This window comes from Pinus tabuliformis, chromosome 1_1, assembly GCF_031772625.1.
Source record: "Pinus tabuliformis cultivar Carrire ecotype Pingquan chromosome 1_1, CPIR1, whole genome shotgun sequence".
Classification (NCBI taxonomy): Eukaryota; Viridiplantae; Streptophyta; class Pinopsida; order Pinales; family Pinaceae; genus Pinus; species Pinus tabuliformis.
The window spans coordinates 580,382,112-580,403,807 of record NC_142297.1 but is presented as its reverse complement, the minus strand read 5'-3'; the positions used below and the strand labels follow the sequence as shown (position 1 = coordinate 580,403,807).

The 21,696-nt window shown below is 41.4% G+C and overlaps 1 protein-coding gene across 3 annotated transcripts in view; it reads left to right on the top strand.

The window, feature by feature from the left end:
• The window catches only part of LOC149214577 (phytyl ester synthase 1, chloroplastic-like), a 415,714-nt gene that overhangs the window by 22,398 nt on the left and 371,620 nt on the right, over positions 1-21,696 (top strand). For 2 of the 3 annotated variants that reach the window (XM_089392330.1, XM_089392332.1), the window contains exons 2-3: positions 5,532-5,583; positions 5,726-5,781. In XM_089392330.1, coding sequence (XP_089248456.1) covers positions 5,532-5,583; positions 5,726-5,781 — 108 coding nt within the window. Of the gene's footprint in view, positions 1-4,929; positions 5,346-5,531; positions 5,584-5,725; positions 5,782-21,696 lie in introns of those variants that run through there. The other variant, XM_089392331.1, reaches the window with a different exon arrangement.

The following is a 21,696-nucleotide window of genomic DNA, read 5'->3' as shown; positions in this document are numbered from 1 at the left end:
TGGTTGAAAATAAAATTATGCAGAAAAATAAAACATCTTACAACATTTCCAGAAGAATAACACCAGCAAGATTTCCAACCCAAAGTCTTTCTTTATTGCACAAAAAAATGACTACAAGAGAGCTTTCTTTAGCACTAGACTCTAAGATCGAATGATCTCAAATGACCCCTGATGCCCTATTTAAAGGAAAATTTCCCAATGGCTGGTTCGAGTGATCCATGTCAAAATGATCTCGACCATCGATGAGGATCAAAATCCCTTTTAATCTCATCCATCGATTTTTTTTTTTTTTTCTAGTTAAGACTAACCTAAGTACCCACGGGAAATTTGAACCGGTGACCTATTGCAAGGAGTGCCTTAACAGTGCACCCATTCACCGTCAATTCAAAGCCTCGTGGGCATCCATCGAAATTTTTAAATGCATTTTAATATATTAAAAAATTAAAATCTTGCATTCATTTCCTCAAAATTTTGACTTATTATTATTTTATTATTTTATTTTATCTTTCAAACTTTTATTTATCTTTTTTAAATTTTATTTTATTTTATTATGTTATAATTTTTTAATTTTTAATTTTTTAGTTAATTTTATTATTTTTATTTTTTATTTTTGGATCCTCGAACTTAGCCTTTGGAAAATTCACCTAGGACCTAGGACTTAGGACTTAAGAGGGGATAAAACATTTTCTAACCCTCAAGACACTTTACATCATGACTTTTACAATTTTACTTCTGAAGGGGGAAAAACCATTTGACATAGACCCTCATAGACCACCCAGTTCTGTGACACAAACATAATCTAGCAGATCAAGCAATTTGTAATAACCTGACCCAATAGTTAGAATTATTTCCATATTACTTTTACATAGACTCGAAGCACACTAGGATTCCCCTAAGATTCTTAGTGACAAAATTCATTCCGGCTTTCGGGTTAGGCTGAAGGAAAACTCTGTCGATCATGGATCGGTGAGACAAAAAACTTTCCGGAACGTAGATCATCACTAGAAAATTAGGTTTGCCTAGGCAATTTACATACATGACTCAAATCTGCCAAAGTTATTTACAATTTACACATGCAGATTGGGTTTACAACATAACATGATCGGGTTGATGATGACAGTCGAATGGCACGGACACATCGATCAAGCGCTATCCGTTTTGCGAAAAAGGGGGTGTACTGCTATGGGTAGTTGACACCTAGTGGTCAACAAGGAGAAAGTAGCCCTTGCATCTAAAGGGAAGGCAAAGAAAGATTCCAGTCAGGGACAAGGTTCAAAGGGTGAAGAAAAGAAGAAGAAAGATTTGTTGAAGATCAAGTTTTGTCGAAGATCAAGTACTTTAGGTGTGGTGACTTTGGTCACTACATTACCCAATGTCCCAAGAAGAAAAAGGACAAGAAGGAGAAGTAGAAGTAGGCAACTACTCTAGCAGAAATCAATAATTTGTCCAATAGTTTGGAGTATGAATTCGCTTTGTATGCAACTATACCTCTAGGAAAGAGATGGGGATATCTTGAGCTCTAGTTCCCATAGTTGCAGAGACTTGGGCAGGATCCATTGAGGACAACATTAGATAAATGTTTCCTCATGGATCATTATCTTAGTTGCCGAGGCCCACACCATTTCAGTAGCAGTTGGATTAGTGCTCAACATGGCGCAGTCAGATCTTGAGGGACAATTTCAAAATTAGTTGCAGTTAGTTACTTGAGGGGTGCAAAACTAGTCAGGGCGCAGACAGTTACTTAGTAGAGAGCGCAGATGCTAGTTGCAGTCAGATATCCAGGAGATAGTCGCAGAGCCAGTACAGGGACACAATATATTCAAAGTTTGGTTCTCATTTGTAGTAGTTGCAACAACAACAACATGAGATCAGTTGCAGCTCATAGCAGATTTGGTAGCAGTGCAGGGTGGCACAATGCAATGTCAACAGCAGTGCAGATGCAATATGGTTTAGTTATACAGTTAGCAAATGAATTAGAGTATGCGCAGTGGCTTGATGGACAATGATAGATTGTTACAGATGTTAGACGTCAACAACGTGAGGGAAGATGTTATAGGTGAAGATAGTCGAACCTTTCCTCGCTAAGAGGAAGTGTTAGTTTTTGTAGCATCGGACATGTGTTCTAGTCTCGATTTGTGTTAGAGAGGATAAGAACACAAGATCTTCAAAACTTAGAAAATGTTTCACGAGATAAGCTTGTGAGATGCCTTAATTAAATTAATTAACCATCAATTAGATTTTTCCTAAGTCTAACTTAGGAAAACTAGTTAATCAATAGGTATTAAGGAAATGTGAGAATGCTCTAGAAACAAACACGGATTGAGCTTGAGATGATCTTAGTCATTGATGGAGATCTAATCATGGTCGTTGGTTCACTAATGAGAGATTACAAGGCTAGGTCGATGGAGATGGAGATAGACACATTGAAGAGAAGGGAGAGCAAGTTCCTTGGGCAGATCAAGCTATCCATTTGTAGGAAAAAGAGTTTGAGCCTGAGAAAGGAAGCATCAATGATTGAGGGAGCAACAACAGAGAGTTTCAGATGAATTTTTCCAATGTCGAAGAGCCAGTAGAGGGAGCCCGAAATATTTATGCAGGGAGGTCGAGCAGAAAAACCCCAGTTCAAGTGAGGTTGATTCAATAGTTATAGGCCGGGAGATCCTCCGAAAGGCAGGGCGACTTATTTCCATAGGTAGAGGGAGGCAGGACGACTCATCTAGAGCTAGCTAGTAGATCGTATGATTTTTCCTAGGCCAAGAAGTGTGAATTCCTAGAGACCAAGTTTTCTCAGTAGGGTTCGAGCAGGCAGAGGGAGGCCGAGATTATTTGCAGAAGGGAGAAAATTTCTCCAAATTATTTTTCTTAGATTATTGTTAGTTTTTAACATTTGTAGCATCATATGTGTTCTAGCCACAAAATTTGGTGGAGAGGCTAGAATACATGAGATCTCCAAAACATAGAAAGAATTTATGGAAATTCTGCATAGAAGTGTCTCAATTATATTATGAACCATTTTTTTAAATATACCCTAAGTCTAAACTTAGAGAATATGGTTAATTAATCAATATTAATTGAGATAAGGAGAGATTAGTCTAGAAACTCACACGGATCGATCTAGAGATGATCCTAGCCATCGATTATGTTTTAATCTTAGCTGTGTGCTCCAACAGTGGATTATAAGATGTCGTACAATTTTTCCCAGCCCAAGCAGTGTGAATTCCTGGAGACCGAGTTTTCTCAGTAGGGTTCGAGCAGGCAGAGGGAGGCCGAGATTATTTGCAAAAGGAAGAAATTTCTCCAAATTATTTTTCTCGGATTATTGTTAATTTTTGTAGCATCATATGTGTTATAGCCACGATATTTGGTGGAGAGGCTAGAATACATGAGATCTCCAAAACCCAGAAATCATTTTTGGAACTTTTGCGTAGAAGTGTCTCAATTAGATTATTAACCGTTTTTTTAAATATATCCTAAATCTAAACTTAGGGAATATGGTTAATTAATTGTTATTAATTGAGATAAGGAGAGAATAGTCTAGAAACTCACATGGATCAATCTAGAGATGATTCTAGCCATCGATTATGTTTTAATCCTAACCGTTGGTGCTCCAACAGTGGATTATAAGAGGAGGTCGATGTGGTGATGGAGATAACACTTGAGAAGTTCGATTTTTTGGCAGATTGGTTTCCAGAGTAGCAACAGTCAGTTGTTGGAGAGAGCTAGAGGTCGAAGTAGTGAGTGAGGGGTAGGGAAAGTGATTAGGAGGAAGCTTTCTAGATTTGGAGAGGCAGCAGCAAGAGGGCCAAGTTATCCTAGTGAAGCAACGTGAAGATTTGTGCAGTAGCTTCAGAGAGGGAAGTTTGATTTGCTAGAGAGAAAATCGTTCTCAAATTTAGAGGTTGGGCAGAGGTTCCAGAGGGCCGGAGAGACTAATTTCTCAGTAGGAGAAGGCGGAACGATTTCATTAGAGACCAATCAGAGGCTAGACATCATAGTGACTACACAGTCCAGTGCAGAGGGTGACATAGAAGTTTCAGGAGGCCGATTTCTTTGTAGGAAAGTTGTGCCATGATTGCTTGTGGAGGAAGGATAAATTCCCTTAAATAATTTTGCCTAGATTTTCTTGTTGTGGATTATCAGTTCAGGCATCCAAATTGTACTCAGATTTTCACTACTGCATAATAATAAAAGCCCTCATTGCTACACCTGTTTTCCCAAGTTGGGTTTTTCCAGGGATATTTGTCCAAAAATAGTTGTCTCATATTTTATGTGTGTGTGTTAGCATTTATCAGTTTCTAGCGCATTATTTTTCTGCAGTATTTTATTTGGGAAGGTTGTAGTGTGTTTATTTCAATATTTGCCATCGCAGATAAATTGTTCAATTAATTAACAATTAGGAGAAATAATACTAGTCGCTGCAATATGATTCCATATTGGATTTTTCACAATTATTTTGCTGGGGAATAGCTAGATTGGCATCTAGATATTGTACTCAGAATTTTTGCTGCTGCATAATAAAATAAAATCCTCATTCGCTACACCAGTTTCCCCATATTGGGTTTTCCGGAGACTTTCGTCCAAAAATAGTGGTGTCGTTTTTACTGTGTGTGCTCTATTTTCTCAGTTCTAGTTATTTTTCGCCGTGCATTTTATTTTTGGTGAAAATTGCAGTAGTGATTTTATTCGTTGTTTGCTAGAATAACAAATAAACTGCACATAATAATATTCAGTTGGAAGAATAATTTCCAGTTGCTGTAATAGTGAAAATATCACAAAAACAACTATTCTTATTTGGAAAAATCATTCTTTTTAATCAATAACCTATCCAAAAACTATACTTTGAGGCTTGAACTTATACATCTGCCGAGAATGGCTCAAGGGAATGCAATAAATGCTCATACTTTTGTCTTTAGAAATTATTGTTTGTTCTTGGACAGACTTGTGGCCAGAAAAGAGAACGACAAAACCACTTATTTAAACAGATTTTGCAGACACTATTCACCGTTGGAGATCCATAAAAATATTACAATGTTGTGTTCAATCTTTTAAGCAAAGGGTCTTGTGGGCTTAAATGAGATCCTTACCTGTTCTCAATATTTTCCGGCCACAGGGGCTGGGATCATTCTTCCCCATATTTAATAAACGGACAGTACTTGTATGAAAATTTGATAAATATTGATTTTGGAAGTTTCTTTGAGAAACATGCCCAAAGATTTGAGGCTGCATCAGATAACACATATTCCCTTCTGCTGAGGTGGTGGGTCTCAGGGGCATGTATTCCGCCAAAATTGGTTGGGAATTGCAACTGATCTCATCCCTTCATCCCTTTCTAACATGTCATTCAGGTTCGTATCATAAAAAATGTAACCCTGGTGGATGGATTAATAGTCCATCAACCTCACTTGTGAGCCAAGGTATCACTGACAAAATGTTATAAATGAATACTTCAGAACTATAAGGTTGTAAATTAGGATTAAATCTTTTAAAGATCTGTTTGCAGCAAATTTCTCAAATCTTATGTAAATATGCAGGTATAGATGGAACCGGTTTGGGAATGGCATCACATCATCAGTCTCTTGGAGAGTAAGTTTCTTTCAAGTGTAATATGCCCAGCATCTAATGAATATCTGAATGAAATCTGACAATTGGGTTCTTTCTAAGAATAATTAATGTCAGTCTATGAGATTTTCTTTTTCTAAACACCGTTACCTTTTTTCGTATGCAGATTGTTTGAGGTTCGATGCCTGCATATTCCATCAATGGATCGCACATCCTTTGAAGGTATTATCCCTCTATACATTTTTTGTCTACTAAATACCAATGTTGATGAGCATATATGCAATGTGAAGCAGAGGATGGATATGTGAGAGGAACGAAATTAGGTTTATGGAATTGAAATGGGCGATAAGAAGCATGATGGGAAATAGAAGCAGAAGAGAATTCAGAAAATTAGTCGTTTCTCCTCTTTTATGGAAAAATACATTTTGTATTTACATTACTGCACAATGAGATACAATTTTTTTTTGATGGGAGGTGGGAGTTATATTAAAAGTCTGGACCTGGTTAATTTACTTGATAAGATCCATTCATCAGAATCTAAAACATAAGAATCTAGGCTCAATCGTTATATTCATACTTTTCCACACATTCTTATGATTGTCCATTAGTATTGAGCATCTATATCTAAGATTTTATGTTTAGCTGTATAGAATTTATGTGCTATCATTCATGTTACGAATTGATTGCCAAAGAACTTCTGGTAAAACACTAACTCAACATAACAATTAAAAAGGAAATTGTAAAGTATCACTTATAAGTTAAAAGTGTATGCATTGCATGATGGAACAATTTCATGTACAGAATGATATACATATGTGAAATCACTTCTGTCCTCAATAATTCTATGGAATATCTGGGGTCTTTACAGATCATTGTCTTAGAAATTACATCCAAAACATTGTCATTGCTGCCTTTGCCCTGTGCATTGTAGTGGGAAGGTGAGAAAAACATTTGCAAATGATTGCTGCATGCAAAAAAACAATGGGTCCAACCAATTCCTTTTATTAAATTTATAAAGGGATAGATGCTGAATTTTTTTCGCAGTTCTTTTACAATGGACCTTATTACAAGGGAGTGTAATACTTATTCTGTCATTTTTGACAGTAGGGTGAAAGCAAGCTAATGGTTCTCGCTTTGAGAAAAAATTGTATAGTTTAGGATAAAAATGAATGCTATGTCCCTCATATGCGCGGGTTAGGTCTGTCCCTCAAATGGATGGTTTTGGCCTTAATGATATGTTAACTTTGATTCTAATTGATTAATTTGACCCTTAATTGATGAATTTGATACATAATGATTTAATTAGACTGTCATGTTTCTCTATTTAAAGGCCTCAAAATATTTCATTCAGGCTTGAAGTGCACCTTCTTGGCTCCAAATGCATGGATTAAACTTGAAATGCCATAGTTTGGTTCTAGATGTGTGGGTTTGGCCTCAAATACATTATTTTGGTTTCAGGAAGAGCATTTTGGCGCAAAATACATGGATGTAGTCCAAATGCATGTATTTGATGCCAAATATAAGGCTTTAAGCCCTAAATTCTATGGATCAGATCCCAAACTATTACTTCACAAGTGCAGAGATTTGTCCTAGATACATGATTTTATTCTCAGACCCTTGATTTTGGCACGATCTGCTAGGATTTCGATATCAGTCATTACTTTAAAAAAATCCCATGCCTTTGGCTCTAAACATGTGAATTTGTTCCTACCTATGAAGTTTGGATTCAAATACATAATTACGACCAAATACATGGATTAGGCCACCAACATATTAAGTTTTTCCTTAAAATCATGCTGTGTCCCAACCCCATGGATTAAGGTCCAGATGTATGGTTTTGACAATATATGCATATATATGCCTTGAAAACGCATGCTTTTTTTCTCAAATGCATATTTTTATGCCCCAAGGGTATGGATTTTGTCTCAAAGTCATGGATTCCACCCCAAACACATGGAATCTGATTTAAATCAATAGTTTGGGCCTTGAATACATGATTTAGGATCCAAATGTTAAGACCGGATTAAAAAATTGGAGCACACAGAATAAGAGAGAAACTGATTATAGAGGATAAAAGAGAACAAGTATTTGAATAAGTTGTGGTCTCTCTCCAACGTAAGATTGTGACAGTGTTGATTTTTGGTAGCATCGGATGTGCTCTAAGCCTCAAAATTTGCAGGGAGGCTTGGACAGACGTATTCAACAATACCCAGAAATCGTTTTGGGAAATTTCACCCGGAATCAATTTTATTAAAATAATTAATTATTTTTAATGGGTGCCTAAGTCTAAACTTGGGAACTTAAAATAATTAAAAGGTATTATCTAACTGTGGGTGAAACTTCTAGAAGAAGACGAGGATCACGCCAAAATGATCTGAGCCATTGATTAGGATCTAATCTGGACCACTGGTTCTCAACAAAAGGCTTATAAGAGCAGGCTTGATGGGCATTTGGAAAATACATCGAGTAGAGATAAGAAGATCGAATTTCTGAAGCACAGCGGTTTCCAGAAGAGGAATTCGAAATGATGTTTTGTAGTGAGGGGAAAGGATAGTATCCGGAGGGAAGTTTTCCTGGGCCGGAGAGTACAAGGCAGAGAGGGCAGAACGATGTCTAGAGAGGCTGACGCTGGGCCACACAGAGCTACGTTGTGGCAGCACAGAGCCTGAAAGGGAGATCGAATTCCTGTTGAGGAAATAAAGTTTTAGAAGCCAGGAGCCGGGGTGTGAGACTGGGAGGCTGAGAGCTGAAGTTTCCAACTAGCAGAGGATCAAAAGGATGGGCAAGGCAGTCCTAACAAAGGATGAAGAGACTGCGTGGGGTTGACGTAGTTCTACGCCGAGGCTGACACAGAAGGGATGCGAGGCTCATTTCCAGCGAGAGCAGAGCCGATTCTTCCAGTGATAGGGTGAGATCATCTCACTATTTGTTTTGCTTACTTTCTCTCTGTATCGGATAGCCAGTTGGGCATCCAACGAATTGTACTCAGAATTACTACTGCTTGATAATAAAACCCTCAGCTTCTGCACCGGTTTTCTTGCATTGGGTTTTTCCGAGGACTTTTGTCCAAAAACAACAGTGTCATGTGTGGTGTATTTCTTTCTTACTCAATTTCTTGTTTCCTCTTATAATTTAATTGGAGAAGACTACAGTGTATTATTTTCAGTGTTTACTGTAGGAAACAGTAAATAATTTGTTCTGTAATTAACAAATATAAGAAACCTAAGCAGTTGTTGCAGTGTTGATTCGAGTAGTCGAATTTTCACATGGTATTAGAGCTGCAGGTGAAGCAAGAGAGCAGAGATGGAAGAGCCCATTGTCGGTTTAGCATCGGATGTGCTCTAGCCATGAAAATTGGTGGAGAGGCTAAGGCACATGAGATATCCAAGACTCAAAAATCGTTTGGGGAAATTCCACCCGGATGGAGAGATATTAAAAAATTAATATTTTTAATGGGGTTCCTAAGTATAAACTTAGGAAAATTAAAATATTAATGTGTATTAATATAATATAGGTGAGAAAGTTTTAAATAATGAGGATCAAGCCAGATCTCATCTTAGTCGTCAATTAGGGACTTAATCTCTGCCATTGAATCGTCAACAGGAAAAGTATAAGAGGAGGCTTGAGGGTCAGTTGGAGACTCACCAAATTGATTAGTCAAATCAATTTTCTTGGGCAAGGTTTGCTAAGAAATCTAAATAGCGATTTGTTGCAGCGAGGGACAGTTCGGTAGGAGGCCGGGAATGCATATCAAAGAGGCAAAGAAAGTGCCAAAGAGACAGCGCAAAGCCTAGGAAGGCCGATGCAAAGGCAAAAAGGGTTGACGCAGAGGCTGAGGAGGCTAGCACAGAGGATGTAGAGGGCTAAGAGGCTAACGCAGGCAATGCAGAAGGTTGTAGAGCTAACACTGAGCTGAAGAGACTGTGCTGAGGAATTTTCGTGGGGTAGACTGAAAGCTGGTGAGCTGACGCAGAGCCGTAGAGGGTGATGCAGTTCCAGAAGATAGCTTGGAGAAGCTTTCGTTGTCCATCTAAGGAACCGTCAAAGTTGCAGTGGGACCAATCATCCGGTTGCTGATTAGCCAGAATATCTGTCTCCGAAGAGAGGTACTACTGCCGAGGAAAATCTCTAAAGGGTAATCCATTTCTGGCACCCTAGTTGTGTTCAAAAAATTGCATAATAATAAAACTCTCATATCTACTGCACCGATTTTCCTGCATTGGGTTTTTCTGGGGATGATTGTCCAAAAATAACAGTGTCCCTTGTGTTGTCTTAGTTTATTTCAGTTGCTAATCTGTATATTTGTGAAGGATGCTATTGCGTTTATTTCGATGCTTATATGACTAAATAACTTGTTAATGTAAAGAACAAGTAGGAGATAATAAACCAAAAATAGCAGTAGGGACTTCTAATGTGTTAGATTCGGAATTTTTCACACCTAGTGCTAAAGAGAAGGAAGGTCGAAGTGCTGCGTAGGCAGAAAGTTGAATCCCCAAAGGGATTGCGCAGCCCAAGCCAGGAGAGCAAAGCTTTTTGAGGAAGGTCTCTCATTGAGTGAGTCGACAGAGAGGTAAGACTTCCAGATTGAAGTTTGCCAGTGTGAAAGGGAGCAACACAGTGACTTCAGCGAAGAGGCATTTTTCTGCGGCAGTTGTTGGGGGCAAAAAATTGTTAGAAGGAAGAAGGGAGACATTGTTGACGAAATTTCTTCCTCAGAGAATTCCTAGCTAGGGAATTCGTTTTTTCTATTGTTGAGCAACATCAGAGAGGAGCAAATCTACTAACTCTAGCAGGGAGTGTGTAGGCCAGCCCAGTGTTGCACATAGGAGAGAGGAGGTAGTTCGATAGCTCGTTGGCAGAGATGGAAGCAAATGGGTTGTGAGATCAGGATCGGTTGGAGCGAGCATCCAACTATGTGGTCTCGAAGGCAAGTATCCCATGCCTTTTGGATGAGCACAATCTGAAAAATTCCATCGACAGTGTGGTAGATGTACCCGTAGATCCAGATTTGCTCAAGAAGTACAAGGGCGAGATGGCGAAGGCCAAGAGGATGATCCTCGACAGAGTGAGGGATCATGTAATGTGTCACATTGTCAACAAGGATACTGCTCGACAGATGTGGGAAGATTTGGCCACGCTATACAAAGGATCTTCCGCGGAGCGAAAGATGTACTTAGAGCAGAAGATGAGATCCACGCAGATGCAGAAGGGGGAACACATTGATCCGTTCATTATGAAGTTTCAGGAGATCCGAGACTCGTTGGTAGTTGTGGGGTAAACAACTTAGCCTACCGAAATTTAGTCTCAGAAGAATGGCAAGTCTTTGTCCAGAGCATCCTGGGCAGAGAGAGATTGCTAGATTGGGAAGGGATGTGGGCTGCTCTTCAGCAGGAAGAGATGAGGAAAGGCTTAGTCAAATGCAAACTTGACAGTAGCAACAACAGCAGTGGGACGAAGCCAAAGGAGGAGGATGAGAATGCAACCCTTGCATCTAAGGGGCAGCAGGAGCAACTGAAGAAGAAGAAAGATGTTTCGAAGATCAAGTGCTTTCGGTGTGGTGAACTTGGTCACTACGCTACGTAGTGTCCTCTCAAGAAGAAGGACATGGACAAGAAGCATGATCCGAAGGCTGCATCCGCACAAATCAAGAAGGAGGAGTTTTCCATGATTTCCCAGATGTGGGTTGATATAGAACCGTAGTTCGAAAGAACTGTAGATGGGAAAGATCCATTGAGGAGTCCACCTCATGAATCAATACCTTGCTATGATATCCATATCAGAATTAGAAGGATGGACTAGGTCAGTTGATACAGAGGAGTGTCAGAGTGATAGTTGCAGTGGCTAGGAGTGCTAGAGACTGAGCAACACAAAGCAAAATTGGCAGTAGTGTAGTTGGCACAGTGCAAAGTCAACAGCAATGCAAAGGCTTCAAAGGGTCAGTATAGACACTAGCAACAGCCAGAAGTCCAGCAACAGATGCATCATACTAAAAGGGTTTGCGCAGATTCTAAATAGTTCAGGAGATATTAGGATAATTAATATTTTTAATGGAGTCCCTAAGTCTAAACTTAGGGAAAATAAAATATTAATGTGTATTAATATGAAACTGTGTTAGAATGGTCCAAAAGACATGGATCAAGCTAGATTTAATCTTAGCCATTGATTAGGGACTTATGCTCGGCCGTTGATATGTCAACAGGAAAAGTATAAGAGGAGGCTTGAGGGTCACTTGGAGAATACACCAGAGTGATCAGTCATTCTATTCCATAGAGTGGGGTTTGCTAAGAGAGATAGAATTAGTGATCGAGAGATGTAGCTTAGGGGCATTTGAGTACAGAGAAACAGAGAGGCAGAGATAGTGTCGGGAGAGCAGCATAGTAGTCGGGGAGAGTGACACAGAGCCAGCTAGGGCTCACGAAGGGCCACACAGAGGCAGCCGGGGGGTGCACAGAGCCTCAGAGAGGCTAGCGTTGCTGACGTAGAGGGCTAGAGGGTTGACGCAGGGCCTCCTAAGGCTGACGCAGACCAATCCGGGGTGACGCAGGGCTGGCGCTAGGCAGAGAGGGGCTGAAGCTGGGGTTTCTGGGGCAGATTTGTGCTGAGTAGTTGTCGAAAGGATTATCCGGGGTTTCAACCAGGAGATTTATCAGAAATTGAGAGGTGTTACTGCCAAGGAAATTATCTGTTGGGCAGGCCAGTTTCGGCACCCAAATTTTACTCTGATATTGCTTAATAAGAAAATCCTTAGATAGCTGCACCAGTTTTCTGGGGACATTACTCCAAAAATAATGGTGTCATATGGTGTGATGGTTTCTGTTTCCTTTAGTTGCTAATCTGTAATATGTTGAGCATGCACTAGTGTTTATTTTCAGTATTTATATTGTAAATAACTTGTTAAGAAAAATGACAAGTGGGTAGGAATAAATCAGATAAAGTGCATGAAGGGTTTCTAACTAAGTAAACTTAGAAAATTCAACATGGTATCAGAGCATGATTGCATATCACATTAGGACTAAGGACATCATCTGAGTGGAGCGATAGCAGCAAAAAATAGCTCTCCCAAGGTGACAGAAGTCGTTTCTAGTAGAGCAACAAGGGAAGGGTGACGCAGTGCCTCTGTCATAAAAAATGAGCCGGGAAAAGGTAGCGCAGAAGCTAAGGGAGCCTCACGTAGAGCCACGCAATAGCTGGGAGGGCTGACGCAATTGGCTAAGGAGGCCGGGTTGCTAGTGTCGGGATTGCGCAGAGCCTGGGAGATTTCACCTTCAAGTTGCTGGGGTTTAGAAGGTTGCAGGAATATTGCAGAGTGGAGCTGGTGAGATACTGTAGTCAGAACAGTACCTGATAGAGCAAGGCCAAGAGGAGTTGCTATCGAGGGTTTCTAGCCGAGTAACCCAGATCAGTGCTGCGGTTGAACAAGATGATCAGAGTAGGGGGCATCTCGACAGCGGTAGAAGGATTTCCAGGAGGGAAATCATGACTTAGAGGGAGTCCAGAAGAGAACTTCCAGACGGGAAGTAGAGACTCAAAGGAGTCGAATAGAGAACTTCCAGGAGGGAAGTAGAGGAGCATCATGGCACTACACAGAGTAAGAGACCAGGATAGACTGGATGGAGTGTCAAACTTCGCAGTCTGGAAGGGCAGAATCTTATCGGTACTTGACAGAAATCGTGTCAAGAACTTCACCTTGAAGGTAATAGCTATCCCAGTCGACCCCAATGATAATGACAGGTACGAGGTGGCAATGGTCAGGACCAAGAGCATCATCCTTGACAAGGTCAAGGATCATGTAGTACCACACAGAGTCGAGAAGGAAACGAAATTTGAGATGTGGGAGGCTCTCAAGAAGTTGTACTAGCATACTTTTGTGCAGAGAAGAACGCTGCTTGAGAATTAGTTGAGGTTGTATCAAATGAAGAAGGAAAATCAATTGACACCTTCCTCGGAGGACTGAATGACATCTGAGATTAGTTGACTGCTATAGAAGCGACACCAGATCAAGAGTTGATGGTGAGGACGACCCTGAATGCAGTTTCAAAAGACTGTGAGGTATTTTTCTAGAGTATACTGGTAGAGGGACACTTCCACCTTGGGATGATATGTGGGCAGCTCTTCGCCAAGAAGAGATCAGATGGTAGTTAAAGACGGGTAGCAGCAGCAAGGGGATCAAATTCAAGCAGGAGGAGGAAGATGTTTCTCTAGCATCTGAGAGAAAGCAGGAAAAGCGGAAGAAGAAATATCTCTCCAAGATCAAGTGCTTCCACTGTGGGGAGCTCGTTCATTATGTGACCCAGTGTTTGAGGAAGAAGAGGAAGGGAGAGTCTTCCGAGACTAAGGCAGTGCCAACACAAGCAGAGAAGGAAGTTTTGACAAACGATGATTGTGCTACAAGTGCACACGCACCACTTGAGCGGAAGTGGGGAGACATTGAGCTGTAGTTAGGTGGACTACAGGCGATGAGGGGCAGGATCCTTGAGGTACCCAACCTCTTCGATTAGACCTTGCTACGGGAGCCCCAAAGAGGAGTAGCAGGACTCGCTGATTCGGGTAGAGATGGATGAGGATGGAGCGGCAGAGAGAGCTACTGTGAAGGAGTCTTGAGACAACGCAAGGCTAGCAGGCTACAGTAGTGTGGGAGGCACAAGAGTGTTGCACCAGTGCAGGATGGCACAGAGAGGTGTGCAACGGTGTGAGATGCAGGAAGTTGTTGCAGCAGCGCAGAGGTCAGAGAGGGAGCACTTGTCAGTGGCAGAGGGAGCTTCAACATTAGTGGGTGTCTCTAGCCCAATAGGTAGGTCAGATTGGGAGATCAATTACTTACTTCTCAGTAACTGAGTTGTAGTGTAGCAGGGGCAGCACGATGCAACATGATGAGAGGAGGTGCAGTGCGGATGCAGTGTTGGGAGAAAGGACCAATAGCAACATGGATGCAGAGGGAGCTGTCGTACAGATGCAACGGTGGAGTGGCAGAACCATGGGCAGCAGTATAGGATGCAGTAGTGCAGAGGATGTTGGACAAAAAGGCTTAGCATTAGGACAACTACCAATGCCAGATGATCAGAGTAATACTCAGTGAGGAGTATTGCTATAGCATAGTCCTCGCTAAGAGGGAGTGTTGATTTGGGGGAGTATTGGATGTGCTCTAGCCACGAAATTTGGTGGAGAGGTTAAGGCACATGAGATCTCCAATATCCAGAAAGGGTTTGGGTAGATTCTAAACAGTTTAGGAGATATTAAAGTAATTAATATTTTTAATGGAGTCCCTAAGTCTAAACTTAGGGAAAATAAAATATTAATGTGTATTAATATGAAACTGTGTTAGAATGGTCCAAAAGACATGGATCAAGCCAGATCTAATCTTAGCCGTTGATTAGGGACTTAATCTCGGCCATTGATATGTCAATAGGAAAAGTATAAGAGGAGGCTTGAGGGTCACTTGGAGAATACACCAGAGTGATCAATCATTCTATTCTCTAGAGCGGGGTTTGCTAAGAGAGATAGAATTAGTGATCGGGAGATACAATTGAGGGGCATTTGAGTACAGAGAAATAGAGAGGTAGAGATAGTGTCGGGAGAGCAGCACAGTAGCCGGGGAGAGTGACGCAGAGCCAGCCAGGGCTCACGCAGGGCCACACAGAGGCAGTCGGGAGGTGCGTAGAGCCTTAGAGAGGCTAGCGTTGTTTATGCAGAGGGCTAGAGGGCTGACGCAGGGCCTCCTAAGGCTAATGCAGACCCATCCGGTGTGATGCAGGGCCAACGCTGGGCAGAGAGGGGCTGATGCAGTCCAGAGAAAGGCTAGTGCTGGGGTTTTTGGGGCAAATTTGTGCTGAGTAGCTGCCAGAAGGATTATTCGGGGTTCCAGCCAGGGGATTTGTCAGAAACTGAGAGGTATTACTGCCAAGTAAATTCTCTGTTGGGTAGGTCAGTTTCGATATCCAGATTGTACTCTGATATTGCTTAATAAGAAAACCCACAAATCGCTGCACCGGTTTTCTTGCATTGGATTTTTCTGGGGACATTAGTCCAAAAATAATGGTGTCATATGGTGTGATTATTTCTGTTTCCTTTAGTTGCTGATCTGTAATATGTTGAGCATGCACTAGTGTTTATTTTCAGTATTTACATTGTAAATAATTTGTTAAGAAAAATAACAAGTAGGTAGGAATAAATCAGATAAAGTGCATGAAGGGTTTCTAACTAAGTAAACTTAGAAACTTCAACACGTGAGCCTCTGCATCATCCTCTAAGCACTGTGTCACCTCTTCTCTTGCTGCTTCAGCTCTGGAACAACGCTGTCTTTCACGACAACTGCTTCTGCTACAAGTTTTTCAGATCTCTTCCTCTGGTGTCTTCAGTCCTCCTGTGATCTGTAATCGCTCTGATACCGTGTGAAAATTGCTGAATCTAACACATCAGAAACCCCTACTGCAATATTTGGTTTACTATCTCCTACTTGTTCTTTCTGTTAACAAGTTATTTAATAAAATAAGCATCGAAGTAAACACAAATGCAACCTTCACAAATATACAGATCAAAAACTGAAATAAACTGAGACAACACAAGGGAAACTGTTATTTTTGGACAATTGTTCCCAGAGAAACCCAATGTGGGAAAACCGGTGCAGCATATAGAGGGTTTTATTATTTCGAAGATTCTGAATACAACTAGGGTTCCAGATATGGGTCACCCTTTATAGAATTTCCTTGGCAGCAGTACCTCTCTCCAGAGATAGATATTCCGGCAAATCAGCAGCCGGATGAACAACCCCATAGTGACTTTGACTGTTCCTTGTACTGGACAGCGAAAGCTGCTCCAAGCACTCCTTTGGAATTGTGTGACCCTCTCCTGGCTAATCTGCTCTCAGTTTGTTCCACTGGAGCACCTCAGCGCAGCCTCTGAATCTCCTTGCATCCACTGCGTCAGCCTCTACAGCTTCTGTGTCAACCTCTTGGCCCTCTGCGTCCTTTGCCCTAGCCTCCCTAGCCTCTGCGTCAACCCTTGTTGCCTCTGCGTGAGACTTCGTAGGCTCTGCGCTGCCTCTTCCGACACTCTGCTGCCTCTTTGATATGTATTCCTCGGCCTCCTTCCGAGCTTCCCCTCACTACAACTAATCACTTGTTCGATTTTCTCAGCAAACCTCGCCCCAAAAAATCAAACTGACTGATCTCTCTTGGTATCTTGGTGTCTTTCCAATTGACCCTCAAGCCTCCTCTTATACTTTTCCTGTTGACGATTCAACGACCGAGATTAAGTCCCTAATCAACAGCTAATATTAGATCGGGCTTGATCCTCATTATTTCAAACTTTCTCACCCATATTATATAAATACACATTAATATTTTAATTTTCCTAAGTTTAGACTTAGGAACCCCATTAAAAATATTAATTATTAAACTATCTCTCGATCGAGGTGGAATTTCCCCAAACGATTTTTGGGTCTTAGATATCTCATGTGCCTTAGGGCTAGAGCACATCTGATGCTACCAAAAATCAACAAAAATTCCTTAAACCCGAGAATTCCTACTATAGCACTGATGATATTTCTTCTACTTGTTATATTTACATGAACAAGTTATTTGTAGTTTCCTCCACCAAACATCGAAATACATACAGTACAGCCTACACCAATTAAATAATATGCCGAAATAAGAAACTAAACAATAGAGAAAGATACACACAAATGAAATAGTTATTTTTGGACAAATGTACCTGGAAAAACCCAATGTGGGAAAACCGTTGCAGCAGATTTGAGGGTTTCTATTATTAATCTAAAGTATTTATGAATAAAACTACTGGATGCCTTCCCGACAATCCAATTACAAAGAAAATCACTTAGCAAAAGAAACTGGTGAGGTTACCTCACTTTATGTTGCAAGTCTCGGCTAATCTGACAGTTGAACCATGAGTTCCTTGACTACTTCTGTGCTGCCCTTGTGTGGGCCCTTTGTCAGCCTCTAAGCCTTGCATCAAATCAACTGAGAATCGATTTGCCTTCAGAAGCCTTTTCCATCCCTCTCGGTTCAGAAACGTCAGCTTTCTCAGCAAAATCGGACTTCTGCGCTGGAGGCCTTTACATTGCTCTACGTGGGGCCAATGTGAGCCCTTCTTGGCTCTGTGTCACCCTCTCTGGCCTCTGCACTGTCTCCTCAATGTGTCTCTTTGCCTCTCTGTTGACTATTCTTGGCTTTGGAGAAGATCCTCCAGCCAAAACTCCCTCTACCCCTCTTTGCGTGATCACTACAAATCACTGCATTGCCTCTAGCTTCAGTAATTCGATTTGATTGATCAAATCTTCGTGTTTTTTCCAAATGACGCTCAGGCTTCCTTAAATAATATTCTCGTTTACATTCAATAGCCCAAATTAGAAGTTAATCAATGGCTAAGATAATTTCTGCTTGATCCTCGTCTTCTTCTAGAAGTTACACCCACAGTTAGATTAATACCCATTAATTATTTTAATTTCCTAAGTTTACACTTAGGGACCCATGAAAAATAAATAATTATATTAATAAAATTGTCTCTGGGTGGAATTTCCCAAAACGCTTTCTGGGCTTTCTTTAATTAACTGCGCGGGGCTCAAAACACAAGAGTATGTTGTGTATAATATAGCAGTGATTACCTTTTTTGAGGTAGGGCGGTTGGGACAATCATGGGTTCTTGAATGATAGAGGAGGCTCACTTAGGGCCTATGGAACCAAGGTGATGGCCATGGATGGGGTAGGTATTATATGATGGCTTTTTGCCCACATGCTAATTATTTTTGTCCCGACCATCTTTTGCATTTCATCGTACAATTTCATGTTGAATGTGGCCATTTATGGTTTTCAATTTTTCTTTTAATTGCTTCAACCTCCGAGCCATCATTTTAGGCCTGATCCAAGGTGGGGGCAAGGGGATTGGGAGGCTAGCCCTATGTGGACCTAGGTGGGAGAAAACAAGAATGGGGTTATAGTGAGTGGATAGGGAGTAATATGTTGGGATAAAGTAGTGGGACCACACACCCAAAGTCGGGGTTTCCCAAGTAGTACCACCCTAGAACCAAATGGTCAATAAAGGAGATCCCATGGGACTAAGATGCAAGGGTAACAACCAAAAGAGATCAAGGAGACAATAGTGCAAACTAAGCCCACTCTTTTTGCCAAATCCCCCCATCAATCCATACTGAGACGTATCCATGTTAAGTAAACTTAAGACTCAATTATCAAATGATAAGACATACCTTTAGATTCGGGAGGCCCAACTTCAAACATATGATCAATATAGGTGAGTGAGGAACCACATGGCTGGCTCAGGTGGCAGAGAAAAGGTACAATGAGCTAGTAGGAGGCATCAAGGAGCTACTGGCTACAGGTTGAGGCTCATCATGGAGAAAACTTTCCCCTGGGGATATCAACCACAAAGTGGTGGGTAACACTCTCCACCATTATTTGAACGCAACACCTTTATCTTTTTCCCTGTCATGTTCTCTATGAGAGCCTTAAACTCTTTGAACCGATCAAAGACCTCATCCTTGGTCTTTAAGAAATAGGTCTAGGTTTTCTTAGAGTGATCATCAATAAATGTGACGAAGTATTCACCACCACTAAGACCTCTCATGGACATTGGGCCACAAATATCTAAGTGTATCAATCCCAATATGCCTTTCGATCTTTGTTACTTCTGGAAAAGGTTGCTTTAGTGTACTTCCCTAATACGCATCCTCTTCATACATCATCATGCTCAGTACTGAGGACTGAACTCATGTAACAATCTCTCTAAGCATCCTCAGTGCTCCACGGTGTAAGTGTCCCATTCTCCTGTGCCATAGTTCATTTAGTTCCTTTTCACCATTATGATTTTTATCTATCAGTGCCATTGGAGATTCGAGCTGCAATCTATACAGTTTATTGCTTCAAGCTCCAATTTGTCTCTTCTTCTTCCAACTTGGATGTTTGACATATACTTTCCTTCCCATAAAGTATACATCTTATCCCTTGTCCTGTAACTAGGACACTGAAATCAGATTTATTCCTAACCTGGGCATTGTTGAAATTTCTAAGTCTAACCCGTTAGAAATTTTCTTGCAATCTCTGGTTTATTTCTCCTACTTGCTTAATTATTGAACAAGTTATTTAACCATATAAATACTGAAATAAACACAATGCAGTGTCAACCATATACAGATCATCAACTGAAAGAAATAGACAAACACACAAGGGACACTATTATTTTTGGACAATTGTCCTCGGAAAATCCCAACTTGGGAAAACCGATGCAGCAGTTCTGAGGGTTTTATTATTAAGAAGCTTTTCTTGACTACAAGTGGGTGCCAAACTGGCTCACCCTACAGAGAAATCTATCTGGAAATAATACCTCTCTTCGAAAGAAGATATTTTGAAATTCTGCTCCACGAAACTCTCTCCAGCACCTCTCTGAGGCTCAGCGTCAGCCTAGAACCCTCTGCGTGAAACTCCTAATGCACTGTGCAGCCTTTATGGCCATCCGCGTCACTTCCGCAGCCTCTGCATCACTCACGCAGGCCCTCTGGCCCTCTATGTAGTCACTCTGGCCTTTGCGTGACTACTCCTAGCTCTGTGTTTGCTTCTCTGCCTCTGCACTGGTCTTCAGGCACTATCTCTAACTCTCTGCTATGCACTCGCTGCCCCTCGCTGCAACTCTGATCACTGGTTTGATTTCTCTTAGCGAACCCCGCTCTAGAAAATCAAATTGACTGATCAATCTGGGGTTTCTCCAACTGACCTTCAAGCCTCCTCTTATACTTTTTCTATTGAGTCTTCAACAGCTAAGATTACATCTCTAATCAACAATTAAGATTAGATTTGGCTTGATCCATGTCATTTAGAGCCTTCTAACCCAGTTTTATATTAATACCCATTATTTTTATTTTCCTAAGTTTAGACTTAGGAACCCATTAAAAATATTAATTATTTTAATATCTCCTTCACTGGGCCAAATTTCCTCAAACCATTTCTGGGTCTTGGAGATCTCATGTGCTTTACCTTCTCCACCAATTTTCAGGGCTAGAAAACTTCTGATGCTACCCAAAATCAACACTCCCTCTTAGCGAGGAATGTGCTCTAGTAATACTCCACCACTGAGCATCACCTTGATCATCTGGCACAGGTGGCTGTGCTGATATTTGGCCTTGCTGCCCAACATCCTCTACACTGCTGCATCCTGTACTGCTTCCCATGGCTCTACCATTGCCATTGCTACATTTATACGACAGCTCCCTCTGCATTCATACTGCTGCTGGTCCTTTCTCCCAACACTGCATCTGCACTGCAGCCCTCTCTCCTCACGCTGCATCTTGCTACCCATAGCACTACCGCTGCTACTGCTGCACTACAACTCAGTTACTGAGACGATGATAACTGATCTACCCAACGATTGACATCCTTGTTAGGCTAGAATTCCTCCTGATGCTGAAGCTCTCTCTGTTGCTATCCTGTGCTCCCTCTGCTACCTTTGCACTGCTGCAACAAACTATGTGCCTCTCGAACCACTGCAAACACTCTTGTGCCTTCTTGCACTGCTGCAACCTCCTCTGTGCCTCTCGCATTGCTGCAACCCTCTCTGCGCTGCCAGGGACTACTACACTCTAGCACTCTCTGCTGCTCCATCCACATCTGCTTCTATCGACATCCGCCATCCTGCTACTGTCACTTCAGGGCTCCCGTAGCCGGATATGATCCAAGAGTTTGGGTACCTCAAGGATCCTGCCCCTCATCTCTTATAGTCCTCCTAACTATAATTCGATGTCTCCCCACCTCTTCTCTAGAGGTGTATGAGTACTCATGGCACAATCGTCATCATCTTCTACCTCCTTTTCCACCTTAGCTAGCGCTGCGTTGGAGTCAGACGCCTCTCCCTTATTTTTCTTCCTAGGACACTGGGTTGCATAATGGCCTAACTCCCCACAGTTGAAGCACTTAATCTTGCTGAAGGTCCTTTTTCTTCCTCTTCCCTTACTGTCCTGCAGATGTCAGAGCCGCATCCTCTTCCTCCTCTTTCTTGATTCAACCTCCTTTGTTGCTACTTCCCATCTTGGTCAACTGTTTGATCTCTTCTTGGTGAAGAGCTGCCCACAATTCTTCCCAATATGGAAGATTTTCTCTACCCAAAATGATTTGGATG